At 44.1% G+C, this 24093-nt stretch overlaps 1 protein-coding gene across 2 annotated transcripts in view; it reads left to right on the forward strand.

Moving 5' to 3' along the window:
• Nucleotides 1-24093, forward strand: part of TTC23 (tetratricopeptide repeat domain 23) — an 80529-nt gene that overhangs the window by 26063 nt on the left and 30373 nt on the right. For both annotated transcript variants that reach the window (XM_080915061.1, XM_080915062.1), the window contains exon 6: nt 5797-5974. In XM_080915061.1, coding sequence (XP_080771187.1) covers nt 5797-5974 — 178 coding nt within the window. The remainder of the gene's footprint in view (nt 1-5796; nt 5975-24093) is intronic.

A 24093-nucleotide genomic window follows, 5' to 3' on the forward strand; every position in this document is an offset into this window, starting at 1 on the left:
GCAGATAGTGAGGGCTGCACGGTGACCCATGCTCAGGTTGAAGCCTGGCGATCCTTCCCGCCATGTCCCGTGGCCTCCTCTGTCACGGTACCACTGAATTCAGGAGTGACTTACTAATTTTGCTGGGTGTCGAAGCGTTCCTGAGTTGACTCTCTTAAATTGTCACCAGCAAAAAAATTGGAAAACTTTCCCCCAGTCCTCATCCTTGGGTTCTATCCTGGGAGCTTGCACGTAGAGCCAGAGGTGGCTGGGTGTTTTTATATATACAGGTGCATACTCATGTGCCTGCGCATGCACACACACACACACACACACACACACACACACACACACACACACACACACGTGTACATGCATGCATGCACCATATCAACGTTCTATTGATGATGGTGATATGCTGACGGTCTGTTGCTGCTCCACAGCATGTGATCTGTCCCCAGCTTTCTCTGTGATGGTATGACATCATGTTTGGAGTCATCCCCAGCTTTCCCCATGAGCACCTGGCCTCACCCCGCTGTGCAGAACTAGCCCAGGAATGAGCAAACTTTTTTTTCCCCTCGAGCATCAAGAGGACGCCTGCCAAGTGTTTCCAAGCACTGTGACATGTTGTGAGAGACGCTGTGGTTGAGGCAGCTCCTTGGGGTCAAGTGGGGCTTCAGTCAGACCTCCCCAGAGGGAGGATGTGGGCAAACCCCTGCTTGCTGTGAGTCCACTGTCCTCCGTAATCAGCATGGATAGGACAGGGCCTCAGAGCATAGCTGTGAGGACTAACTGAGTACGGGGTAGAGCAGCTGAGTCCGGCGATGGGGGAACGAAGGCGGGGGAGGGGGAGGAGAGGAAACACCACATTGGCTGCTCATCACTAATCACCATCTGTCTGTGGCAGGCTCCTGAACACATTATTCCTTCACCCAGTCCTCACTGCAAGGTGCACACTCTTACACTCCCAGTGGCAGATAAAGCTAAGGCTGAAAAGCACCATGGGGAAGTAGACAGAGCCTGCACATTCTCCCCTCCCCCCCTCTCCTCCCCATCCCTGTCTCCCTCCCTTTCTCTCTTCTTCCTTCTTCTTTTTCTTCTTCCTTCTCCTCCTTTTTCCTCTTCTTCCTAAAACTCTGGCTGTCCTGGAACTCACTAGGTGGACCAGGCTGAACAGGAAGGCAGAGAGATCCACCTGCATGCTCCACCTCCTGAGTTACTGCGGACACGCCACTCCCACCCTAAAGCCTGCTCTTTCAAATCGGTGCCCAGGCTGCTGAGCACAGCGGAGAGTAACACATAGAGGCACAGCTTCACCATGTGTGGAGAGAGGCACAGATACAAGTCTCTTCAAATGCTGACTCTTGGGAACCCTGCTTGCCCTCTTTGGGGTTTTGGTTCTCACCAGAGTGCCATCCTTGGCTGCGTCCCTGCGTGGTCCTTCCCATTCAACAATAGACCAGAGTGTTCTCACCAAAGTCCAGAGTGTCTAGGACACTAGAGGGGTCTACTGTGTTTCATGCAGGTAGCCCGAGTCTGCATCCCTGTATCAGGTGTCACGTGATGGGCGGAATGGCTGCTGATGTATTTTCATTCAATAAAGTATGTCACGGTGTAAGTTGTGACCCTGCCAAGCATACCATCACATTCTGCTGTTTGGAATTCTCGGTCTTCTCCTCTGTCTGGTGTTTCCTCACGCTACCAAGTGTACCTACCACAGGCGCACTAGATGGTGAATCTCCAAACGTCCCCCACAGCAGATAGGAAGCACTGCTGCCCTACGGACTGCTGGAGTCTGAGGCTGACAGGTGCTTGGGTGACTTGGGGATAGAGGGAAGACTGTCACTTACTTGGTCCTCGATATAACACGTGTCCTCTTCCTTTTTTATCAACTGTCATGTAGCCCTAGAGAGAATGTGTCTTCCATTTTGCCTTTTTCAGAAGTCTCTGTGCCTTATACCAGCGTGGCAAGGCCCTGAGTGACATCAGGTACCTTCAACGTCAGAGGGTGACAGGAAATGCTTCTGTGACATGGTGTCCAATAGAATGGTGTCCTTGTTTGTTTAACAAGGTCTTTAAAGTATGTGAAACTGTAGATAATGCTATCCAAATTCTCATGTGCTTGTGACCAAGCTTGCAAAACAGAAAAATTCTTACAACCTGTTAGCATTTCCCCCCACCCCCGTCCTGCCTGTTTTCTTCCCTGTGTAATAGGTAATTACCATAGTAAGCTGAGCATTTTTCATTCCTTTATTTTATATGTGTATATTGCTTGCCTACTCTCTCCCTGTCCCCCCTCTCCCTCATGTGTTTGTGTGTGTGTGTGTGTGTGTGTGTGTGTGTGTGTATATACTTTTCTGTTTCAAACTTTGTTTAAATTTCATTCTATAGCTAGCTGCTCCCCACCCCATTCATTTTTGAGATGTCTCCCCTTCTGTTGTCCTAATCTCTTCATTTTGGGTGATTTTTGCCTGGTTTAGACCAATGCTTGTGGAGTAGACAGGTGAACTGTTCCCAGCTTCTTTACTATGAGCATCATCTCCATGATCATCATCTTATCTTCAGACACATATGCAAGGTTCTGTGGGAAGTGTCTGATGGGAGGACAGTCAAAATTGTGTGTGTGTGTGTGTGTGTGTGTGTGTGTGTGTGTATGTGTGTCAGGCTTCAGGGGAATAGCCCGTGTTCCCCACAACCTGGCTGAACAGGTTCAGATGAGGAGCTTTGTGGGTACTCCAGCTAAGTGTGCACATTCTGCTCCTACAGAGTTGCTCAGATGCTCTGCCCTCAGCCAGTATCCTTTTTCCAAACCATTTTCCCTGAGGGAAAGTCTCTGGATGCTGGAAAATGTCATGACTTTTTCTAAACTCGGGTAATGTGCTGTTGGTAGGTCATTGCAAGCTGTTTGGTTGGCGTCATTCCAAACCTGTCTCTGGAAGGAAGAAGTGCTCCTGGGATGACAGGACATACCTCGCTTCCTTCGGAAGTGTTGGCTCAGATGCACTCCCCAGCCTGCCTGCAGTTCTCTGTCCTCTGATTTTCACAGTAATCTTGGAAGCAGAGGATGGACACTTTCATTCCTTGCCAAACTCATCTTTGACTGTGAGAAAGGAAAATGGTCTTGAAGTCTTTCCTTTGCTCAGGCATCGATGGCCTTACCTGAATTCTTTAGGGAGATTGGATAGAAATGGATCTAAAGTCTTGTAGAAAGTGTGTAATATTTGTCTACCTTTTAAATGAGAAATCGAACAAATTTAGCCTGTAAAGATGTCATTATGACAACTATTCAGATTTACCATTGTTATTCCAAAGTTGTGATATGCAAGTAAACCTTCATTTACAAGTGAGCAGACTTGATCAGTTTGTTGGCCTTTTTTTTTTTTTAAATCTAATTATTTGACTAAGTGATTCCATAAAATTTGTATTTAACCCTGTTGTCATTGCCAAGGCTCTCTGTGGGCTTTCTCTGCAAAGGTAAGGAATGGTGTGGGAAGATAATGATTACACATGTATTTCAAGTTCATCAGGGTGCAAAGGTCAAGCTAGGTTGGGTTGCCTGCTAATCTTTCTACTCCCCAAGGCAGAGTAGCCCTGAGCTCTAGCCTTGATCCAAGCATGTTTCTATCCTTGATCTCCCTGTGTTTAGGCCTCTTCCCAATTATAGACAACATCCAAGCTCCACAAGTTACTCAGTCCAGATTGTTAAATGTTAATGTCTAGTGTGTGTGCACATGCATACACAAACACACACATTCTCGTGCATGCACACACAAATGCTCTAGTGCCCTCCCAGGTCAGAAGAGGCTGTCAAATCTCCCAAAACTGAACTGAACTGAACTGTGAATCCTCCAATGTGGGTGCTGGAAACTCATCCTCTGACAGCACAAATGGCCCTAACCATTGGGCCACTGTCCCCCATCTTACCACTGAGACCGAAGATCTGAAAAGTGTCATTCTTCCTAGCAGTTTACTGTTGTAGAACTAACGTCGACATGAAAGTGGCTTGTGTCTGTTCACCCGTGGCATGGGGGCTGGAGCATCTTCTGTCCTAAAGCTGCTGGGTGGAGAGCAGCACAGAGGATTGCTGCTCTTTATTAAGAACTTCGGACCTAAAATTATCCTACAGGAGAAACATATTTAATAGTCTTCATACATTGAAGACTGATATTGTAAATGTGAGTCATTCTGTCTCCTGTGCAATTTATAGGGATTTTTTAATATGAGAAGTTATTGTCCTAAGAAGCTAAGACTTTATTTCTAATGTCAAGCTAGCATTCTATATATATATATATATATCATATAGAAGAGATATTGGGAAACTTAGAAAATCACGAACAAGAATAGTAAGCCACTCAGAATTCTCATGTAGTGTGATCACTGACACATTGGTGGTGTCTCTTGTGACATCTCTGTGCATTTGTGCCCATGTAGATTAGCTATAAAGATTTCACGTGCAGGGGTTGATGCACAAAGTAGCTCTAAAGCCTACTGTTTCACTGAGGAGTTTTGTGTGTGTGTGGGTTAAATGATGAAGTTCAGCATTAACTTGAGTGGCCCTTTGGCACTGAGCAGTAAAGATGCTCTCACTGGATCTGCGGCCAGTTCCCTGATGCTGAGTGTGAAGTGCCCTGTGCTTTTCTGTCATCATCATCAAGCAGTAATAAGGTAGACATTCTTGTGTGTTTCTCAATGCCATGCCCGAGTATCTCCTCAAGATAAACTTCTATGATAACAGCAGTGTTAGTGTATGTCCAACCATTTTGTGCGTAATTTTATTAGTAGGGAGCTTTTATTCAGTTATCTCCCCCAAGTTACTAAGAATATTCTACATCAGCAGCACTGCATATCTCTCTCTCTCTGTGTGTGTGTGTGTGTGTGTGTGTGTGCATGTGTGTGGAGGAGGAGGATTTTGGATACTGCAGCATCACTCTCTGTCTTATTCCCAAGACACAGGGTCTCTAGTACTCTGTTTCTGTATCACAGCTCTGGGGTCACGGGTGCGCTCAGCAGTATCTGGCTTTTTATGTGGCTGCTAGAATCCAAACTCAAGTCCTCATGTTTACACAGCAAGTGTCCTTACCACTGAGCCATATCTCCACCCATACCGAACAATTTTTTTTTTCTGGGATTTTGAGACAAGGTCTCTATAGATTCCCCGTCTGTCCTGGAACTCACCATGTAAACCAGGTTGGCTTTGAACTCACAGAGACCCTCTTGTCTCTGCTTTCCTAGTGCGGGGATTAAAGGTGTGCACCATCATGCCTGGCACCATGCTGAACAATTTCTAAACAGATTGGTTATGAGAATATCATGCATCCTTTATGATCATCATCACTGTACTTCCTTAAACTAAAACACCGACCCAGGTCTGACTGTACGCCAAGAGACATACTAGGTATATTCATGAGTATGAATTAGTTTATTATTTATAATGACCCAGTGAAGCAGGTACTGTTACTACTCTTAATTTATAGGCAATGAACCTGTTTACAGGTGATGGAAAAATTGAAAGTCATGAATCTGATAAATTACAAAGCTGGTATTTAGCGTGTGCTGGTTGCTCTAGAATTTAACCTCCTGGCCATCATGGCCTGCTTCCTTTTGGAGGAAAAGCTTAGCTTGCAAGGAAACAGGCCTGAGCACCAGGGTCGGGAAGACTAGGTTTTCAATTTTAACTCATTTAAAAATAAAAATGTTGCAAGACTGTTCTGTAAGCACAGTTAACATCTTCAGCTTTAACTGAAGATCTCTGACAATCATATCAATGAACCTCGGCCAATCAGTTAACTGATTGTGTTTTTCTGCCTTTTTTTAAAGGTTGTATCAAGGCCAGAAGAGATCAAAAGAAGCTCTTCCATACTATCAAAAGGCTTTGGAATATACTGAGCTCACCAAAGATGAAAAAAGTCTTGAGGTTGTACAAGTACTGAGGGAACTGGCGGGTGTGGAGCAAGCCCTGGGACTCTACGAAGCCGCCATTGGTCACTTCTCACGGGTAAGGGGCATCGGACTGGCCACCAAGGCTGCGTTCAACCTAATGCTTTCATAAATACAAGAGCCATGGCATCTCTGAGCATGCCGAAGATAACTTAAACACTTGGTCGGCACAGATGTCCAGCAAAGATCTTACTCGTGTGCTGGACCCTGGTTCCTTCCGCTAACTGCAGGCAGCCCAAAACTCTGGATTGCTCACATCACATGCAGAACTTGGGTACCTTCCCCGGAGATGCTTCCTGATCTTTATCGCTTTATGTAAAGCTTACGCTACTAAGCTGACTAGTACTTTTTTTTAAAAGTTGTACTTTTACATTTTAAATTATGTGTATATATGTCTGTGTGTATGCACACTCATGTGTGTTGGTGCCCTCAAAAGCCAGAGGTGTCACATTCCCCTGGAGCAGGAGTTACAAGCAGTTGTGAGCCTCCTGACACGGGTGCTGGGACCAACCTTGGGTGCTCTGCAAGAGGCAATGGCTGAGTCATCTTTTCAGCCTTACCACTAGGCCTTTTATTTTACACTCATTGCTGAGGACCTTTAAAGGAGTCTCTCACCTTTAAAGATGTTATTCTAATCTGTCATTATGAGAGTCCTCGGCACTCGGGGGTTCTCCAAAGTAAGCAGAATGTGTACAATTGTTACAAATAGAAGTAAAGGAGGGAGGGGGAGAAGGAGAGGTGGGAGGGCAGAACTGACTTGGGCACTAGCAAGCCTGGTGTCCCCAGGATAGTCTAGAAAGGCTGTAACTGTGGACAGGATTTCTCTGCCGCTTTGTTCTGGGAAGTTAGTGTGTTTGCTCTTCAGGTCAACTGGTTGGCTGAGGCCCATTCATATGATTGACAGTGATCTCCTTAACTTAAAGCTAACAGTGTTCACTGTACCTGTAAATACAGTCTTGCAGCATCTTTCTGGTGTTTGACCAAGCAACTAGACACCTGTGCCAGATTGATGCCACCCGGGGCTGACCACCACAGGGAGCCAGATGGCTTCGTATCACCCCATCGCCACGAAGCACCTTCTGACATTTCCCCTGCAAGCTGAAAGGCGTATTAACCCGTTCTTGTTATTTCAACGAGACTGTAATGACGTGGTACTAAGATGCAGCATCGTCACCACGTCTTTTAAATTCTGTCTGACAACCCATGCTTTCACTCACGGATGTCTCCCTTTGGCTAGACCATCTCTTTTCATCATTTTAACACCACTGGGTAACATTGTTTCCAGCTTATAGATAAGGAAGGGGCTGCGTGATACACCTAGAAGTACATACCCCCAAAAAGGCATCTCTCAGATTCAAACCCTGGTACTGAAGCAGACTGGGGAGGTTGTGCCGAGCGTGGAGGGGAGGAAACCACTTGGGAGGCTGCAGGAATAGCAAAAGCAGAACTTGAGGTGGGTCTTGAAGTACGATGCAGATGAGGAGATGAAGCGAAGTACATGATTTGAGGCAGGTTTGGGAGGCAGCATAGGTAGGACGTAGTGACTAGGGATGGTGAGATTCTCGGATCTCTAGGAGCACAGGCCACTGTGGGGATGCGTGTGCTATTTCTGGTGGAAGGGCAGAGTAAACAAGTGACAGGGAAAAGTGGGTTCTGACATGTCTGTGAAGCAGACAAACCAGGTAGTTGGAGACTGAGGACAGGAGCCCAGGGACATAGCCACCTGGACATGTGTGATTGTCTTGCTCACTTAGTGCCAGATTTGAAGGTACCGAAGGGTGAGGAAGATGATCCTATGAGACCTTTATGAAAGGGAAGAAAGATTGGCCACTCAAGTAGGATGAAATGCCCAGGGCTACAGAGATGCTAAGCATAGTAGGTGGGCATCATTCCGGTAAGACATTGAAAGTCCTAGGAAGGAGCCCCAGCTTCCTCCTGACAGCAGTCGGAGGTTTTCTGACTGACATCAGATTATCAGTCTGTGGGATAGTGGGAGGATTAGAGGTAGAGATGGCTCACAGGCAACCACAGCAGTCTAGGCGCGAGGGGACGGCGGCCTGGATTCAGGAGACATGTGAAAATGGACAGCCATGGAAAAGACTTGAGAGGTGGGAGCAATAGGAATGCGTGCTGGGATGCATGGTGGCAGAAGCCCGCGGGTGAGCAAAAGGGATAGATTCGAGTTTTACCAGCAATCTGGCTTAGTTCACGGTGTGGTGGGTGGCATTGTTCGTTGACTGTTGACGATCTCTGAAAATGTGTGTGTGTGTGTGTGTGTGTGTGTGTGTGTGTGTGTGTGTGTTAGTGTCAATAATTTTGGATATTCTTATGTAAAATCTATTTGCTTCCATCAACTTTCAGAAGTAAAATGGCTGAGAGGAAGGATATGAATATTTTATAATTCTTGAGTCATATTGACATCCTGCCATAGAGTTGTTTTGATTTGTTTAGTCATTAGCGTAGCATCTTAGTGCCAGCGATACCCTGTAAGCACGTTAGAGCCCAGCCCCCCAGCTTACAGCAGGGCTCACTTGCTGCTTCTCAGTCTGTGGCTCTGGTAGACGTGTGAAGATGTGTATCCACCGGTGTAGAGACGAACGGAATAGCCTACCTGCAGTGACAGACCTCCCTGTCCTTCTGATCCATCCTTTGCTCCAGGAACCTCTGGCCACCACTGGTCACAGTTTTGCCTCTTCCAGAACGCCACATAGTTGAAATTATATAGTTCAAGTTCAGACTGGCTTCACTTTGCAACACACATTCTGTGTTTTCTCTCTGTGTTTTCATGGCTTAAGAGCATCTTTCCTTTAAACATTGACTATTTTATTTGGCCATTCAGTGACCAAAGGGCATCTTAGTTAATCCATCTTTCCCAATTCTGTGTGATATTGCTATAAAATCCTTCAGGTAGTTGTAAGGACACATGCTTCCCACACTCTTGGGTACATGCTGGGTCATATGGCAAGAAACCATTTGTAAGAAACCGCCACATTGCCTTCGGAGAGCAGCTGCATGGTTTTATGTTCCTGCCAGCCATGGTGAGAATCTATGTTCCTCTGCATCCTCTTAGATCTCCGAAAAACAGAAAGCAGAAACATGGATGGAGGAACTATATTTCTACTTCATGCATTCTATTTATTACATGAGAAGATTAAATTAGCTGTATGGTAACAAATTTAAAGTCTAGATTTCTTTAAATACTGTGCTACCTGTAACCATGCCCACATAACTTTACATACCAGTTAGCATGTAATACCCTAAAATAGTTAAGATGCACATTGCTTTTACATACAAGTTAGCATGTAATACCCTAAAATAGTTAAGATGCAGATTGCTTTGGTACCTTGTAGTTCCTTTTGTATCTTTACAAAGTCTTCATAATGGATGTACCTATGAATCAAAATGACATTTGGAGATGTCATTGTCTTGGGTGTGACCACTGTAGTAGGTGCTGATGATGATATGATATAGAGGATACTTTCATTTTTTGCTCACTCTCCATTATCTTCTTTAGAGAGGTGTCTATTATGGTCTTTGCTATTTTTTAATTCTGGTTTTCTCACTGAGTATTAAGAGTTTCTTTTATATTTTGAGTATGTCTTTATCAAAAGCATCTATTCTCCCAGATTTGCCATCTTATTCTCCTGACATGTCTCTAACAGGACAGAACTTGTTTTACATTGGATTTTCGTTTTGTACGTTTGTATGTGTAGACGCACAGTGTATAGATAAAGGTCAGAGGACAATTTCCTGGAGTCTCATCTCTTCTACGGTGTCGGCTCTGGACATGAACTCTGGTTTTCAGCCATGGCATCAAGCATCTTAGCCCACTGAACTATCTCACTGGCCCAGAAATCACAATTTTAATGATATCTACAAACTATTCCATGTTTGGTGGTTCATCTAAAAAATTACACAAACCCAATGTCACCAACACATTCCTACAGTTTTGTGTTTTACTAAGTCTGTGATCTAGTGTAAGTTCGTTTTTATAAACAGTGTGAGATCTGTGTTGAGATTCATGTTCTTTTGTTTGAATGCTCAGTGACTCCTACACTGTAGATAGGAAAGGCTGTGTGCTCTCTGTTGAGTCAACCAGGGCTTGCATCAAAGATCAGTATGCATGTGTCTGACTCTGAGCTCTGTGTTCTGTTCTACCGACCTGTCTCCACCTGAGGAAGTGCTAGGCTCCTCTAATCACTCGGCTAGTGCTGTGTGAACTGTTGCTCTTCATGTGAGTTCTGAACTACTAGGGCAGTCACCACAAAATAACTCGTCTATGTTTTGATTACGGTGGAGCTCAGTCTCTAGGACTTACCCTGCTGTCTGTGAGCAAGAGTCTCCACACAGCTCCTGATCCTGCTGTCTGTGAGCAAGAGTCTCCACACAGCTCCTGATCCTGCTGTCTGTGAGCAAGAGTCTTCACACAGCTCCTGATCCTGCTGTCTGTGAGCAAGAGTCTCCACACAGCTCCTGATCCTGCTGTCTGAACACAGAATGTCCTTGTGGCTTTCAGACTGTCCTTATATTGCTCTTGTAGGTCTCTAGTTTTGTCACATGATGATGCTTCACCTTTTTGCTAGAGTTTAGTTCAGAATCAGATGTTACATGAAATTGTATTATTTTAATTTGCAGTGAATTTTTTTTTAACTTCAAATTCCTGTTTGTCTGTTGCTGGATGTGTAGAAACAGTCAGCCTTTGCGTTGATATAATTACTTCTCAGACCCAGGATTTTTGAAACAAACAAAAATTCTTTAAGAATTTTAGTGTATCATCTGCAAATGAAGGTAGTTTATTTCTTCACTCTCTGTCTATTTCATTTTTCTTGTTCTATTGCATTATCCAGGACTCAAGATTCAAAAAGCAGTGGTGAGGGCCATCCTTGTTCCTGATCTCAGGAGGAGAGCTGTGGTCACCATTGACTGTGGCATCAACTGTTGTAAAGCTTCTTCCTTTCCCACTTTACTTAGAGTTTTGTTTCCTTTTTAATCATGAATCATGGGCATTGGATTCTGTCTAATGCTTTTTCATGTGTATTGATTGATACAGTGCTGTGATGTGATATTTCTTCTTTGCATATTTGTGTTATAGAACATATAAGTTGCTTTTCAAATGCTATTCCTTAAATTTTTTTCATGACTAAATCTATGTCTACTCATAAAGTTTTGATTTTTCCCTTGTTTACCGATTTCTAAAACTTGGAAGAAATATATCAGGTGATGCCATGATTAGATTAATTCGGCAAGGGCCACGAGTCATCACTGGGATGAAAGTGGCTTCTACAAGACCTAGTGTTGCCATTGTGCATGTAGAGGTCTGAGCTCAGTTTAGAGAGACATCCCCAGCCATGATCCAGAGTGTGTCGGAATATCCCCAGAATGGCTGGGTCATTCTAGAAAAGGCATGTATTCTTACATAAAAGCCAGATATGAGTAACTTACATTGCTTACAGTGTGGTAGACATGGCAATGTGTACTTTTTTGCTTGAGAAGGGAACCTAGGAGTCTGTGGGGGCACTAGAGTTAGGCAGGCCACACTACAGGAACAATTGGCTTACAGAGATGTACATGTGAAAAAGCAAGTACCAGAAAAGAGAGTCACGTATGAATACAACCTCCCAGCAAGTCAGGGTTTCTCATTGTCAGGAGACCCATTTCTCATATGTGAGTGGAAAACAAATTAGCTTGTGCCTCTTGTTGTAAGACCCATATTCACCATCTACCTATATTAATATACATCTCTCTCTCTGAATATATATATATATTGAATATTGGATATATATATATATATATATATATATATATATATATATATATATATATATATATCCAAAAGGATACTTTAGAGGGATCAGGGAAATGAATGGCTCAGCAAGTAAAAGTGCCTGCCACCAAGCATGAAGACCTGAGTACAATACCTGTAACCCACCTCCACAATTTTTTCTCTGACTTCCACATGGTGTGTGTGTGTTCATATACTTGTACATACATGCACACAGTTATATCAAAATATAATAAAGTTCTAAAGCATTTGGAAAAGTTCACGTCCCTTTATACCCAGATATTTCAGTGTGTGTCTGAAGCATAGACATTCACTGTGGGCATGGGCCACCTTCTGCTTTGTTGAGTGTCCCTAAACTGCTCTTCACGATTTTCCATCCAATACAGATCCAGTAAAGGATCATGTATTGCTTTGAGTGTCATGACTCTGATCTTTAATCTGGAATCGTTTTTCACTAGACTGCCTTTTATGACATTGAACTCTGAATATACACACATATGTGCCAGCTTTTCGTAGACTGCTTCTCAGTTGAGTTTGTCTGATGTTTCTGTGGCTAGATCTAAGTAACACGTGCCTAGGAAAAACAGTACAAGGGGGATGGTATCACATCTTCTGTGCTACAATGATTACGTCCATCACCCTGTCACAATGCTGCATAGTTTCTCTACTGTGCATTCTGTAGTCTGCTCCCTGTCAAATATTTCTAAGTCTAATATCTATTGATAACACTTTCCTTACAGATTGTTAACCATGAGAGTTGTAAAATTCTGGCTTTCTAATTTATCATTCCCACTGCATTAATCAGTTGGCATTCTGCTGTTGGGAATAGCTCCCATTCCATTCCCAGCAAGTAGGTAGCAAATACATATGATACACAAGATGAAGCATTGAGAGCTAACCAGGATTGGCATGGGCTTTTTAAACTTCAGAACCACTCCTAGTAACACACTTCTTCCAGCAAGGCCATGTCTCCTGTTCCTTCCCAAATAGTTCCACCAGCTGGGAACCAACTGTTCAAATATATGGGCCTGTGGGGACCATTCGCATTCAAACCACCACAGAGTGAGACTGCTGGGTAAAATACAGTGTGCTTGTAGTTTTATATTATTGCAAAATGCGTTGCTATTTTTCTCTCATTCTTAGTTGTTCTATGCTTCTGAGTTGCCTTTCAGAGACACACACTGTTTATAATTTCTACTCATGTGTATAAGAGCACCAGTTTGTCCATAGCCTGTTTCAACAAAGTGTATTGTCAAGCTTTTAAGTTAGTTCCAATCTGATGGGTGAGAAATGACATTTCAATATAGCTTAAATTTGCATTTCTATTTTTAAAGTTGTAGTTGAACATCTTTTTATATGTTAAAGGCACTCTAATTCTTTCTGTGAATTGTCTTTGTGTGACTTATTCATATCACTTGCCAACTTATAAATAGAATTTTTGATCTAGCTTTTCATAGCTGTTAAAGGTTTCTTATATATTACAATATTGATCCTGATATCCATGATATATGTTGTAAATATTTTCACCAAAATTGTTATTTGTTTTTGAATTTTGCTCATCTTTACTGAGATCATTTATACAGCATTAAAGCTATTCTCTTAAGGTATATATGATTTAGTGGTATTTATATTTTCAAATTTTTGCAACTGCTATCTAATTCTGTTGTTTTTGAAAAACAGTGAAGCCATTAGCAGTCATTTCCCATAGCCTTCTCCTAGCAACTGTCAGTTTGCTGTCTGTGTGGAGTTGTGTATCTGGACACTTCCTATAAACAGGGTCTGACAATGTACAATGTATTGTATCTCACTTAATACAGTCACAGTTTAAGGATTTGTTTTTATCTCAGCTCTTTTCCTATATTTCTCTATATAGATGTATTAGAGTTTAATCAGCTTACCATTTGATAAACGTTCGGGTTGTTTCTGCTTTGGAGCTGCTACACTCAGTGCCATATAAGAGTTTATACTCCGGCTTTCTGTGGACAGTCTCGTTTCAATTGGATGTGAGACTGGGAGTAACCACTGACTGACATGGTTAGCTGTGTAAGCTTTGAGGAGCCACTGGGCTGCTTCCCCAGGTGATCTCAGTCTTCATGTTCCTACCAATGAGGTGTTCCAACATTAGGGTTGTGACTCCTCTGTGCCCTCACCAACATGTCTTGTCTGTATTTTTAATTGTAGCTGGTTTATTGAGTAATGTGATGTTTGAATGTATTTTAAGTTTTAATTTCTTTCATTAATAGTGTATATCTTTGTATGCTTGTTGGCCATTTTTATGCATTTACTGAAAAACGTTGATTCAAATCGGATGCCCATTTTAGACAGTTCTTTGTCTCTTTAGTCTTCTCTGGACTTGTTTCTCTATCCTGACTCCAGAGCCTAACTGCCCACCAGATACATAAAGTTAAACAGCTGCCTCCAGTCGCCCTCCTAATGGCGTCCTCTCAAGGGCAAAAGCTTTTACTTTTAACTAAGTCTAATTTGTCTACTTTTCTCTTTTTCTTTTAGCTTCACATTTAAGAAACCACAGAATAATCAAAGTTCACAAAGAATGGGATCTATTAAAAGAGTTCATAGATTTTTTTAGTTCTGACACATGGGTCTTTGAATTTTACGTGTGGTCTGTTGTAAGAGATCAACATCAGTCTTTGCACTTGGCTATACGGTTATCTCAGCATATCATTTGTTGAGAAATTTATACATTTACTATGGAATCACCTCGGCATGATTGTCACCATCAAGTGACCATTAGTAACAAGGTTAATTTCTAGACTACCAACTCTATTCTATTGATCTAAGTTTTAAAATTAGTAACTCATCTTCTTACTTCATTATTCTTTTCCAAGAATATTTTAGCTCTTGTTAACTCTTGTTGAGTCCTTTGTGTTCTCGTAGGAATTTTAGGATCAGCTTGTCAATCTCTGCACCTGTTCCCCATGATAATCCTGCTGGGATTTTGAACAGCATTGCATTAAATTTGCAGTTAGGATGTGAAGTATGGTCATTCTGACTACGTTAGCTTGTTCAGTCCATAAACAGACATATCTCTTCATTACTTAGGTCTTCTCTTGTTTATTTCAATATGTTTATTTTTGTTTGATTTTGGTGTTTTGAGATAGGGCTTCTCTGTGTAGTCCTGGCTGTCCTGGAACTTGCTTTGTAGACCAGACTGGCCTCAAACTCAGAAATCTACCTGCCTCTGCCTCCCAAGTGCTGGGATTACTTGTGTGCACCTCCACACTGCCCACATTTCAGTGTTTTGTAGCTTTAAGAGTGCATTTGGTTTTGTTTGGTTATTGTTTTGGTGTGTGTGTTTTGTATGGATGTGTTGTGTATGATATATGTATGTGTACATGTGAATGTCTTACTCTTTGGCTCTCTACCACATGTCTTTGAGGCAGTGCCTCTCACTAGTACCCGTGCCCAATTTCTGCCATGGCCGCTGGGGTTCTGAACTCGAGTTCATGCTTCTTCCTGCACGTACTTCTGCTTACTGAGCCATCACCCTAGCCCTTAGAGTATCGAGTGCTTTGTGCCTACTTAGACAACTCATCCCCAAGTGTTATCTGTTTTACATTTTTATTCATGCTCCTGTGTGTGTGTGTGTGTGTGTGCACACAGCCACACACATGATGGTCAACTTTTAAAAAATGGTTCTTTTCTTCCCCTCTGGGTTTCTGGGACCAAACTCAGTTTGTAAGTAAAACTTGCTTGGCAAAAGCTTTTATGTGCTAAGCCATATTTCTAGAATATTTGTTGTGTTTGATGCTATTGTAGGAGGAAGAGTTTTCCTTAGCTTCTTTTTCTGAGTATTCACTGATAGTATATTTTTTAAAATGCTTTTAAATGATTATCTGCGTATTGTAACCTTGCTGAGCTCATTGGTGAGTTTTTTTTTTTTTTTCTTATTCATTCGTCTCCGTATATTCTTTTATCTTTTGTGTACTTAGATTTTGAATTTTAGATTTTGGATTTAAGTTAGAAGTGTTTCTACCTGGGTTATGGAGAAATCCACTTGTTTTTAGAATACTTGGCAATTTTGATAGTTAACTATTATTTTTATTTATTCTTAAGGCTAATAAAGATTAAAGAGTGTTTTAAATAAGGAGAGATTTGGCAAAGCAAAAGTAACATTGAACTTGAAGTCAGAAGATCAGGCCCGTAGTCCAGACTCTGTGTTTAGCAGTTCTTTGATTATAGGCTAGTCAGCCAGCCCCTTTAACAACAATAAATCTACAACGGTGCTTGCCACTTAGCAGAACTCCTCCGGGTTCCAAAACACTAAGTGCTTTGTGAACTCCCAGGCCCATTGCCAGGGTAAACTGCCTTTACTTATTTATAGTAATTATTAAACACTTATCACTGTTCCCTTTTCTTGGATTTACCTGAGGTATGGAAGGAAACAGAGCGGCCACAGGTCTCCAAGGAAACGGCGGGTAACAGGCATTTATTAAATATACACAAAGGGGGTTTGTTATCTTCACAGTTGGTTTTCTTTCCTCATTCCTTTGGAGTGAGAAAAACACACAAAGAGGAAAAAAATGTTTTAGTTTAGTAGAATGCAGAAAAGTTCCACAGTATTTCAAGAAGTAGCCTATTAGATGGAAAAAATAAAGGAAGCCCAGCAGAGTCACTGTACAGGAAAAGGTTGCAGTTCCAAGAACTTAAAAGGCATGCCGTCTGCCCGCCTGCCATCCGTGACAGGCTTGTGGGAAAGCCAGGCAAATAGTCCCATTTGTGAGACTTCACACTGAGAGATATTAGTAATCACGCCTTATCACCGAAACTAAAAAAGTCACAGGATTTCCTCGCTGTGGTCTGTTTGCAGAGCACGGAAACCCTGGCTCTGCTGGCTGACTTGCTCTTGTCACTCTGACACGTGGATGGTGCGTTTCTCTTGTTCAATTTTCAGGGCAGCTCAGCTATATAAGTAGGGGCCTCTGTTTGCAAAGTTTCATGAAATTGGAGCATTTGTCGGCTACCTTACAAAAAAAAGGTGCTAGGAACAGAAGAGGTGGCTGCAGTCCCCACCAGCCAGGGACACTCACTGACAGCTGGCGGCACTTCTCACCAGCCGAGCATCTGCTGCGGCTCCACAATTCATTTATTAGAAAATATCTGCATAAAGTTCGTGCTAAAATTTTCAAATCTCTGAAATGCTTACAAGGCTTTCTTTAAAAAAAAAAGATAGATAGATTTATTTATTTATTTATTTATTTATTTATTTTATGAGTACACTGTAGCTGTCTTCAGACACACCAGAAGAGGGCATCAGATCCCATTACAGATGGTTGTGAGCCACCATGTGGTTGCTGGGATTTGAACTCAGGACCTCTGGAAGAGCAGTCAGTGCTCTTCACCACTGAGCCATCTCTCCAGCCCCTGGCTTTATTCTTTGCAGACAGTTCTAAGTCTGACATCAGTCTGGGTGCCATAAAGATGATTGTTGTTGCTCTTAAGGAACAAGCAAGAGAGCCTGCTCAACCACCCCTGTGCTCTCAATAGTGCAGTGAAGGGTAACAGTGCACAGCAAACAGAGACTTCTGTGTGACTACATATGGCAAAGGAGAGCTCCAGTGACAGCCCTGCCTGAAGCCCATTTTCAAGGTACTTGAGTGAGGGTCAGGTTTAGTTGGAAAGAAAGCCCGCTGCACCACCGAGCAGCCCTGGTCAAGGTCATCACTGGCTTGGCTCTGGTCTCTCCTGCAAGGTTGTCTGGCAACTTGCAAATCTCTTTCCAAGGGAAAAAGATCTCCTTTGGCTCACACCAAAGCTCTACCCTCTTCTTTCTTTCAGCATGAGATTCTTAGGACAGTTCCTTGGGTTCAATAGTGTGGTAGCCAAAGGGAGGGGTTCAATTGTCTCTTTAGAATCTCTTCATTCTCAGAATACTGACATCTTCAGTCCCAAGTTGCCCAGTGTTGGCACTGGTTGAGCATCTATCTTCCTTTGTGCCTCTGCAGATGGGTATCGACCGGGAGACAGTAAAGGAGAAGACAAGGAGATTAGAAGGGAGGGATATTTGATGGCATGAGAAATGTAAGGGTGACGGGGTGACTGCTTATAAAGTTAAAACCCGTCAAAAGAAGCTATCTAGTCTTACACAACCCGGATGAAAAAGGTAACTTGGAGACACGTGGACAAAAGACAAGAACAATCTAAAGGGAAAGTCCATTAGAATCCTTCACCTCAGTTGCTGGTAAAGAATGGCTGTTTGACTCCCGCTGCTAGCGGGAGTCTCCTGGGGAATGAAGCCAAGTGCACTTGGTGTGCTTGCACCGTGCGTGCATACGTGTCCGCACGAGTGTGTGTGCACTTGTGCGAGTGTTTGCCTGGGCGTGTGTCTATGTGAGTGCACACAAGTGGGTGTTTGTGTCTGGGTATGTGTGTATGTTCTAATGTGTGTGCATATGTGTGCGCATATGTGTTTGTGTACACATAACAGTATTTCTGGAACTCTGCACAGGAAGCCCTTTGGAGTGATTGACTCAGAATTCCAGTACAGAGTGGGAGGAAGAATGAAATGTAAAGAGAGGGGAGGAAGTTTTTGTTTTCTTTCGCTTTAGTTTGCTTCTTTTCGACCACTTAAGATTTTATGCATTTAAAATCTAGTTAAGTTTTAAGAAAGCCGATACTTGCAAACAAAAGAGAACATTAGCCCTTGGCATGATGGTTTGGTGGTACCTATGTGGTATCTATCTAACGGTGCTAATTCTTATAGATAACGGGACTTCTCCTGAGCCACTTGGAGGAGATACAACTGGCATCCAGAGGGAAGCCACTAAGGGTTCTGTGTGACTATTAAAAAAAAACAGGCCTCTTCCAGGATGTTCATTTTTAGGTGTGACCTCCCGTTCATCTAGCCCCCGCCCCCGGGATTTCCAGGACCATCCTTTGCTTGGCCTGGCCTCTCCATCCATCTCAGCCCCTCAGAAAAGGCTTCCCTGCTCCACAGAGACAGGGAGGGAAGGAAGTGGCCACCTTGCATTGTAATGGAATGGCTGTCTGTGGCAGAGCAGGAACGGAGAGATGGTCAGCTATAAATCAACCGAGCAACGTTCATGCCTTGCAGTGACTGTGGGCCTGAGCCCATAAGTGAAGGCAGGAGCTTGAACTAACGCAGGAGGAGGAAGACTTGGTGATGGTTTACCTGTCGTGTCCACCACCCCTGCTCTCTTCCCACCTTCACTGCGGCTTCCAGAGTTCTCAGAGGCAACCTGGGCATCCTCACCATTCCCTGGCCAGTTTACTCTGGTTTTTGGCAGGGTCCACACTTAGTAGCCCCTTTACTGACCCTTAAATAGTTTTCTATTATACTGATAAGAACATCATCTTTCTGTGAGCTTGATTAGTTTGATAACAGTTTGGGCTAAGACAGCATGCAAACGCATATTGTAGGCCTTAGGCTGACTCTGCCCTGTGCTGACCAACCATGTGACCTTGATGTCTCACTCCTCCATTGTGAGATGGACTGGCAATATCTGTCCCTGGACCTTTGGGTTAAACAAAATAGTGTGTATAATCTGCATAACACCATACTTGGCAAAACGAGTGCATGTTCATTGTAGCCCCCCACCCCACCCCCCCCACCCCCCCACCCCCCGCCATGCTAGCCTCTGCTTGACAGTGACCTTAGCTGTTTATTCCTAAATTGAGACTTGGTTTCTGACCCCACGTGTGTTTTCATTGTCTAGGTAAATGTGCCAAAGTCCACAAAGGTTCCTTGAGCTACTTGTATACTTAGTCTGCACTCAGCTATAGAATAACTGTTTCTCTCTGAATCCACGATTTACTTAATCGTTACAAGGTAGAGGGGGGAAAATCAGCCACCCAGGTGCACTGTCACCAAGTGTTTCTGCATATGTAGAAATACCATTATCTCTTTAACTCACCACTGATTTTCCTCCTCAAGGAATATTGTACATTTCATAGATGCAAGGCAGCAGGCCCAGTTAGATTAGAGTCTGCCAGCCCTGGCTCTGGAGCCTCTACTGGCAGATGGGTCGGAGCAGAGGAACCCAAGGTTTTCTCCAGGATGCACCTGAGAGATTAGAACAAACACCCGCTCTATTGTTTGACAGAGATGGGGGGAACTGGTCCTGGCTACTCTCTTGAATGAGATTTTCTTTTTCAATAAATGATCTTGGTTAGAAAGGTAATTATAGATGATTTTCTTACTTTTTAACCTAGCCGAGACTTTTAAAAGTCCAGTTTCCAAGCTTGAACAGGGAGATACTGAGCCTAATCCAGATCAGGAAGTGTTGTTTTCTGTAGCCTGCAGGGTGTCCTTGGGTTGGGATTCAGATGGACCTATAGGAGGTCTATACTTAGTCTTGTTTGCAAGGGAGACTTGAGGCAAAAATCCTCTCCATCAGGACAAGAGCTAGTCATCTGAAGAAATGACTGAGCTAGCACACCAGAGTCCAGACATGTTCCTGCTCTTCTGCAAAGGATACGAGAGTCGGGCTCTGCTCTGCCTCCTTGTCTGAGCCCCATGCTTACGGAACAGCGGCTGCCTCACCCCTGGCTGGTTAGTTCTTTTCTCCGTATGACTAAGAGGCAACCAGTAGCTCCACTGCTGTGTGGTCTGCGCTAGCAAAGGCATGGTGGGGGACTGAGGCTGTCAAGCAGAGGGTAAAGGCTGCTGGTGCCTACCTGGCTTTCCTGCAGTCTGGGCTTCCCATGGGGTGCTGCAGCCTGCATTTAGGATGGCTCTTTTAACCTGGAAATTCCTTGAAGACACCCAAACGTGTGTCAACCATAAAGAGTAGCAAATTGTTTTAAAAAAAAAAAAAAAAAGTCCAATTTGGGGATAGTTAGCTCTTCCTCCACTGTAAAATGACAGACAGCTCTTGAGACATCACTGTGGACTCTGGAAAATAAAAATAAGTAAAAACTAGAAAGGGGGGCTGTGAGGGAAAGCCCCGCCCCCAGGAGATGCTGCTGCAGAGCTGATGGGGACTGATACCTGAGCTCCGAGGAAGCCTGCACAGGTCCCTGTGCTCTCTGCTTCCGCCCCCCCCCCCCCCCCCGGTGCTCTCCGCCACGTGGAGCGTGGTTGTGCAATCACTTCTCCACTCAGAATTGCTCTAAAGCTGTGGCCGCGTGCAAAGGACTGCAAAATCCCCAACCTTGCCATTGTGTCCCCTGGGACGAAAATGCTGTCTCTCTCAGTCCTTGTCACCAGTCCTTCATGTTGCATGGAGTCCGTTCTACAGCAGTCCAGTGGGTGACTACAAGCTGGGCAGGCTTCCAAGGTGCTCCACCAGTGTCAGTGGGGGAAGTGTCACTCTTTCCCGGATGCCAGGGACCCATGGATGGTTTTCCTGGGGATAAGAGGTCCTTGAAGAAAATAGGGTTGAAAAATCCCTGGTGCTACAGTGTCTTCATCCCTTTGCAAGCTGCCTTTTCTGTGTTTCTGAAACGTAACCAGGTTAATATATGTCTGCATAGACAAATTATGGTAATTGATACCTTTGCTTTCCTACTAGTACTTAGATGGACCCCATTTTCAATAGACAGTGGACATTGTACTCTGAAGAGAAGGGAGCAGATGGGAGGTCACGTGGGGACAGTTGGGCAGAGCATGAGAAGCTCTCTAGATGACACGGAGCCACAGCTCCCGATCCATACGTCAAGGGGCCAAACAGAACCCTGGGCAGCTGAGCACAGCACAGAGAAGAAACTAAGGCTGTCAAAAGCCAGGACGGTCCAGTGAGTCCCTTCCACTTCATCCTGGTCCTCTCTGCTGCTTAGTCCTGCTCTGCACCCAGGAGGCTGATGCAGGCCAGGATCAAAGAGTTATCTGACAGCCTGGCCACTGAAGGGCCCTCCCTGTGGCTCACTGACGTGGCTGAAAGCTACTGTGCCTTCCTCTCCCTCTCTTCCCATGTACTTAGAGCATCACTTCCTCGACCTTCCACTAATGGGGTGGGACATTAGTACATAGGGCCATTCTATTGGCCAACCCTTTTCTTCCTTCAGTAGCCACTGAAAATTATAACAGTTGAAAGCAGGGAGGAAGTTAGCCGAGTGCAGAAACATAGTAAGAAGCATCTGTATGTGTACACAAATCCAACCACCCCATATTTTGTGGCTCATCTGTAATCTCCTTTAAAACTGAAATCAGCTTGATAGTTTTGCATGTGAACTCGTAGTGTTCGCACATTATCTGACAAGTGGAAAGCACTTCAAAATTAAAACAACGCTGAGCCAAATCGGAATAAATTAAACTAAGCCAAAATGAATGGAATTTCACTGAATAAATGAGATGCTAATTTGATACATTTTAAACACCCTGCTCGTTGGGCCTCCCACCCTCCAGCACAAGGTTTGAGAAAGCTTCTCAAATATTAAATAATAAATTAGACCAGAAACTGAGTTTCTGAAGCAAACAGTCTGTGTTTGCATGTATGGTATTAGTGTCTTACATAGGAGCGTACAGAGGTCGGGATAATTGTGTGATAAATTCAGATCCCCCTAGGCCAGTGGTTCTCAACCTGTGGTAGCATTCAGATATTATGTGAGGGATGAGGAAGTCAACCTTGGGAAGTAAAAAGGGGGATGAAGAGCCAGGCGCCACAGGTTCCTGCTACTCCTAAGAGTCCTGTGTGGCATTAGATCTAAGATAGCTCCCAGAACACAAAAGGAACCACGGCCAGGGCAGTGGCTGCTTCCCCAGCCTTCAAGGAAGTCCTGATAGGTGATGACGCCCCCTCCCTGTTTCTTTTGGGTAACCCCATCAGTGGGGCTTTCACTGGGGCACAATGACGGTGTGTCAAGATACGACTAGGGGAGGATTTAGGGGGTCAGGATTGGCTCAGACATGGTAAGCGAGTTTACGTGTGCTGAGCAATAAACTCAGATCTGCACCCTGGTGCTGGTCTCCAGAGTCTGAGTCCCAGGATTTTTCACGTGACTCCACCACCTGCCTCTCACCCCTTATCCTTGGTCCCGTTCCCATAATCACACACATATCAGATGTTTACATTATGATTTATGACAGTAGCAAAGTTACAGTTAGGAAGGACAATAAAAATCATTTTACAGGTTTACCATACGATAAACTTGCTAAAAGGTTGCAGGATGAGGAAGGCTGCTGAGAACCCTGCTCTAAGCCTTTGGGACCTATTTTCTTGATACTGTAAGTGGGTATTTTGTTTTGTTACTGGGGGAAAAAAAACCCAACTTCTGATCTTTTCAGAACATGCAATTATTTGTCTGAAAATAATTGTGATGGGCAGATTTATTACCTGTCTCTGAGTTGTGATGGCAAGTAGAAAAGAAACAGAAAGTCTTTACATTTGAGTATTATTCAGTCAGAATCAGCACGTGTTGGTGTGTTGAGTCTTTGTAAAGAGCCCAGGGAAGCCTTCCTGAGCATCCTGCAGCAGTCTCTCCAGCAGTGGGTCCAGCGGGTAGACGACCAGGGGTAACACCCACAGTCTTCTCAGGGGTTCTTTTACTCCTCCTTTTCTTCCTGCACACACCGATCACTCCACAGCTTGACTCTGTCCTTCGGCCCTTGTAGTCTGAGCAACCACGAGACCATATTTGAAAAATGCCTAGTACTTCAGTAGTATTTCAAACCAGAGTTCAAGATTGGGCTTTTTCATGCCAAAGCGAAGGTAGTGACGACTCAGGCTTCCCCAGCTCCCTTGTTTAGTTCTTTATGAAGAACTCCAGTAGTGAGAAAAGAGGGCTTTATGAAATCCAAGCCTTCCTGCTTAAGAATTCTGGGTGTTCCAGTGCAGCGGTGGCTTGGGCAGTGCAAGCTTCCCCTTACCGCAGAAAGCCTTGTGCTGGCAGCCGGGGTTTCCCCGGGTGGCACCGTCAAGAGCGCAGTACTGCCCCTGCCTTGATGATAACCCTAGACACCTTCAGAGCAGTGAGTCCTTGGCACAGTTTGAGAAAGGGCTTTTCTGTGTATAGCCCTGGCTATCCTGGAATTCACTATGTAGATCAGGCTGGCCTTGAACTCACAGAGATCCGCCTGCCTCTGCCTCCCGAGCGCCAGGATGGAACGCCATGCACCTCCACTGCTCCACTACCGTGCCCTTTCTTAAGTCCCGGTCCCTGCACCGTGCTGGCATCGGTTGGCCTGGTTTCTCACCATTGGCTGACTGATGACGAACAGCATCCTAGACACGGTAGAACAAACGAGCATCAGGTTCAGAGCAGATCTCCATCCTCTACTGTGGCGTATCTGGACCATTTGCCCATTATTGTGATACATACCTGAGACCGTCCATTTGAAGAAGAGGGGAGGTGTTTTGGGGTCACCATTTTGAAGGTTGAAGTTCATGTCACTCAGTTCATGGTGGCCAGAAAAACAGAAAGAGGAAGAGGCAGGAGTCCCATGGTTCCCTCTCAGAGCTTGCTTCTAGTGACCTAAA

This window comes from Micromys minutus, assembly GCF_963924665.1.
Source record: "Micromys minutus genome assembly, chromosome: 3".
Classification (NCBI taxonomy): Eukaryota; Metazoa; Chordata; class Mammalia; order Rodentia; family Muridae; genus Micromys; species Micromys minutus.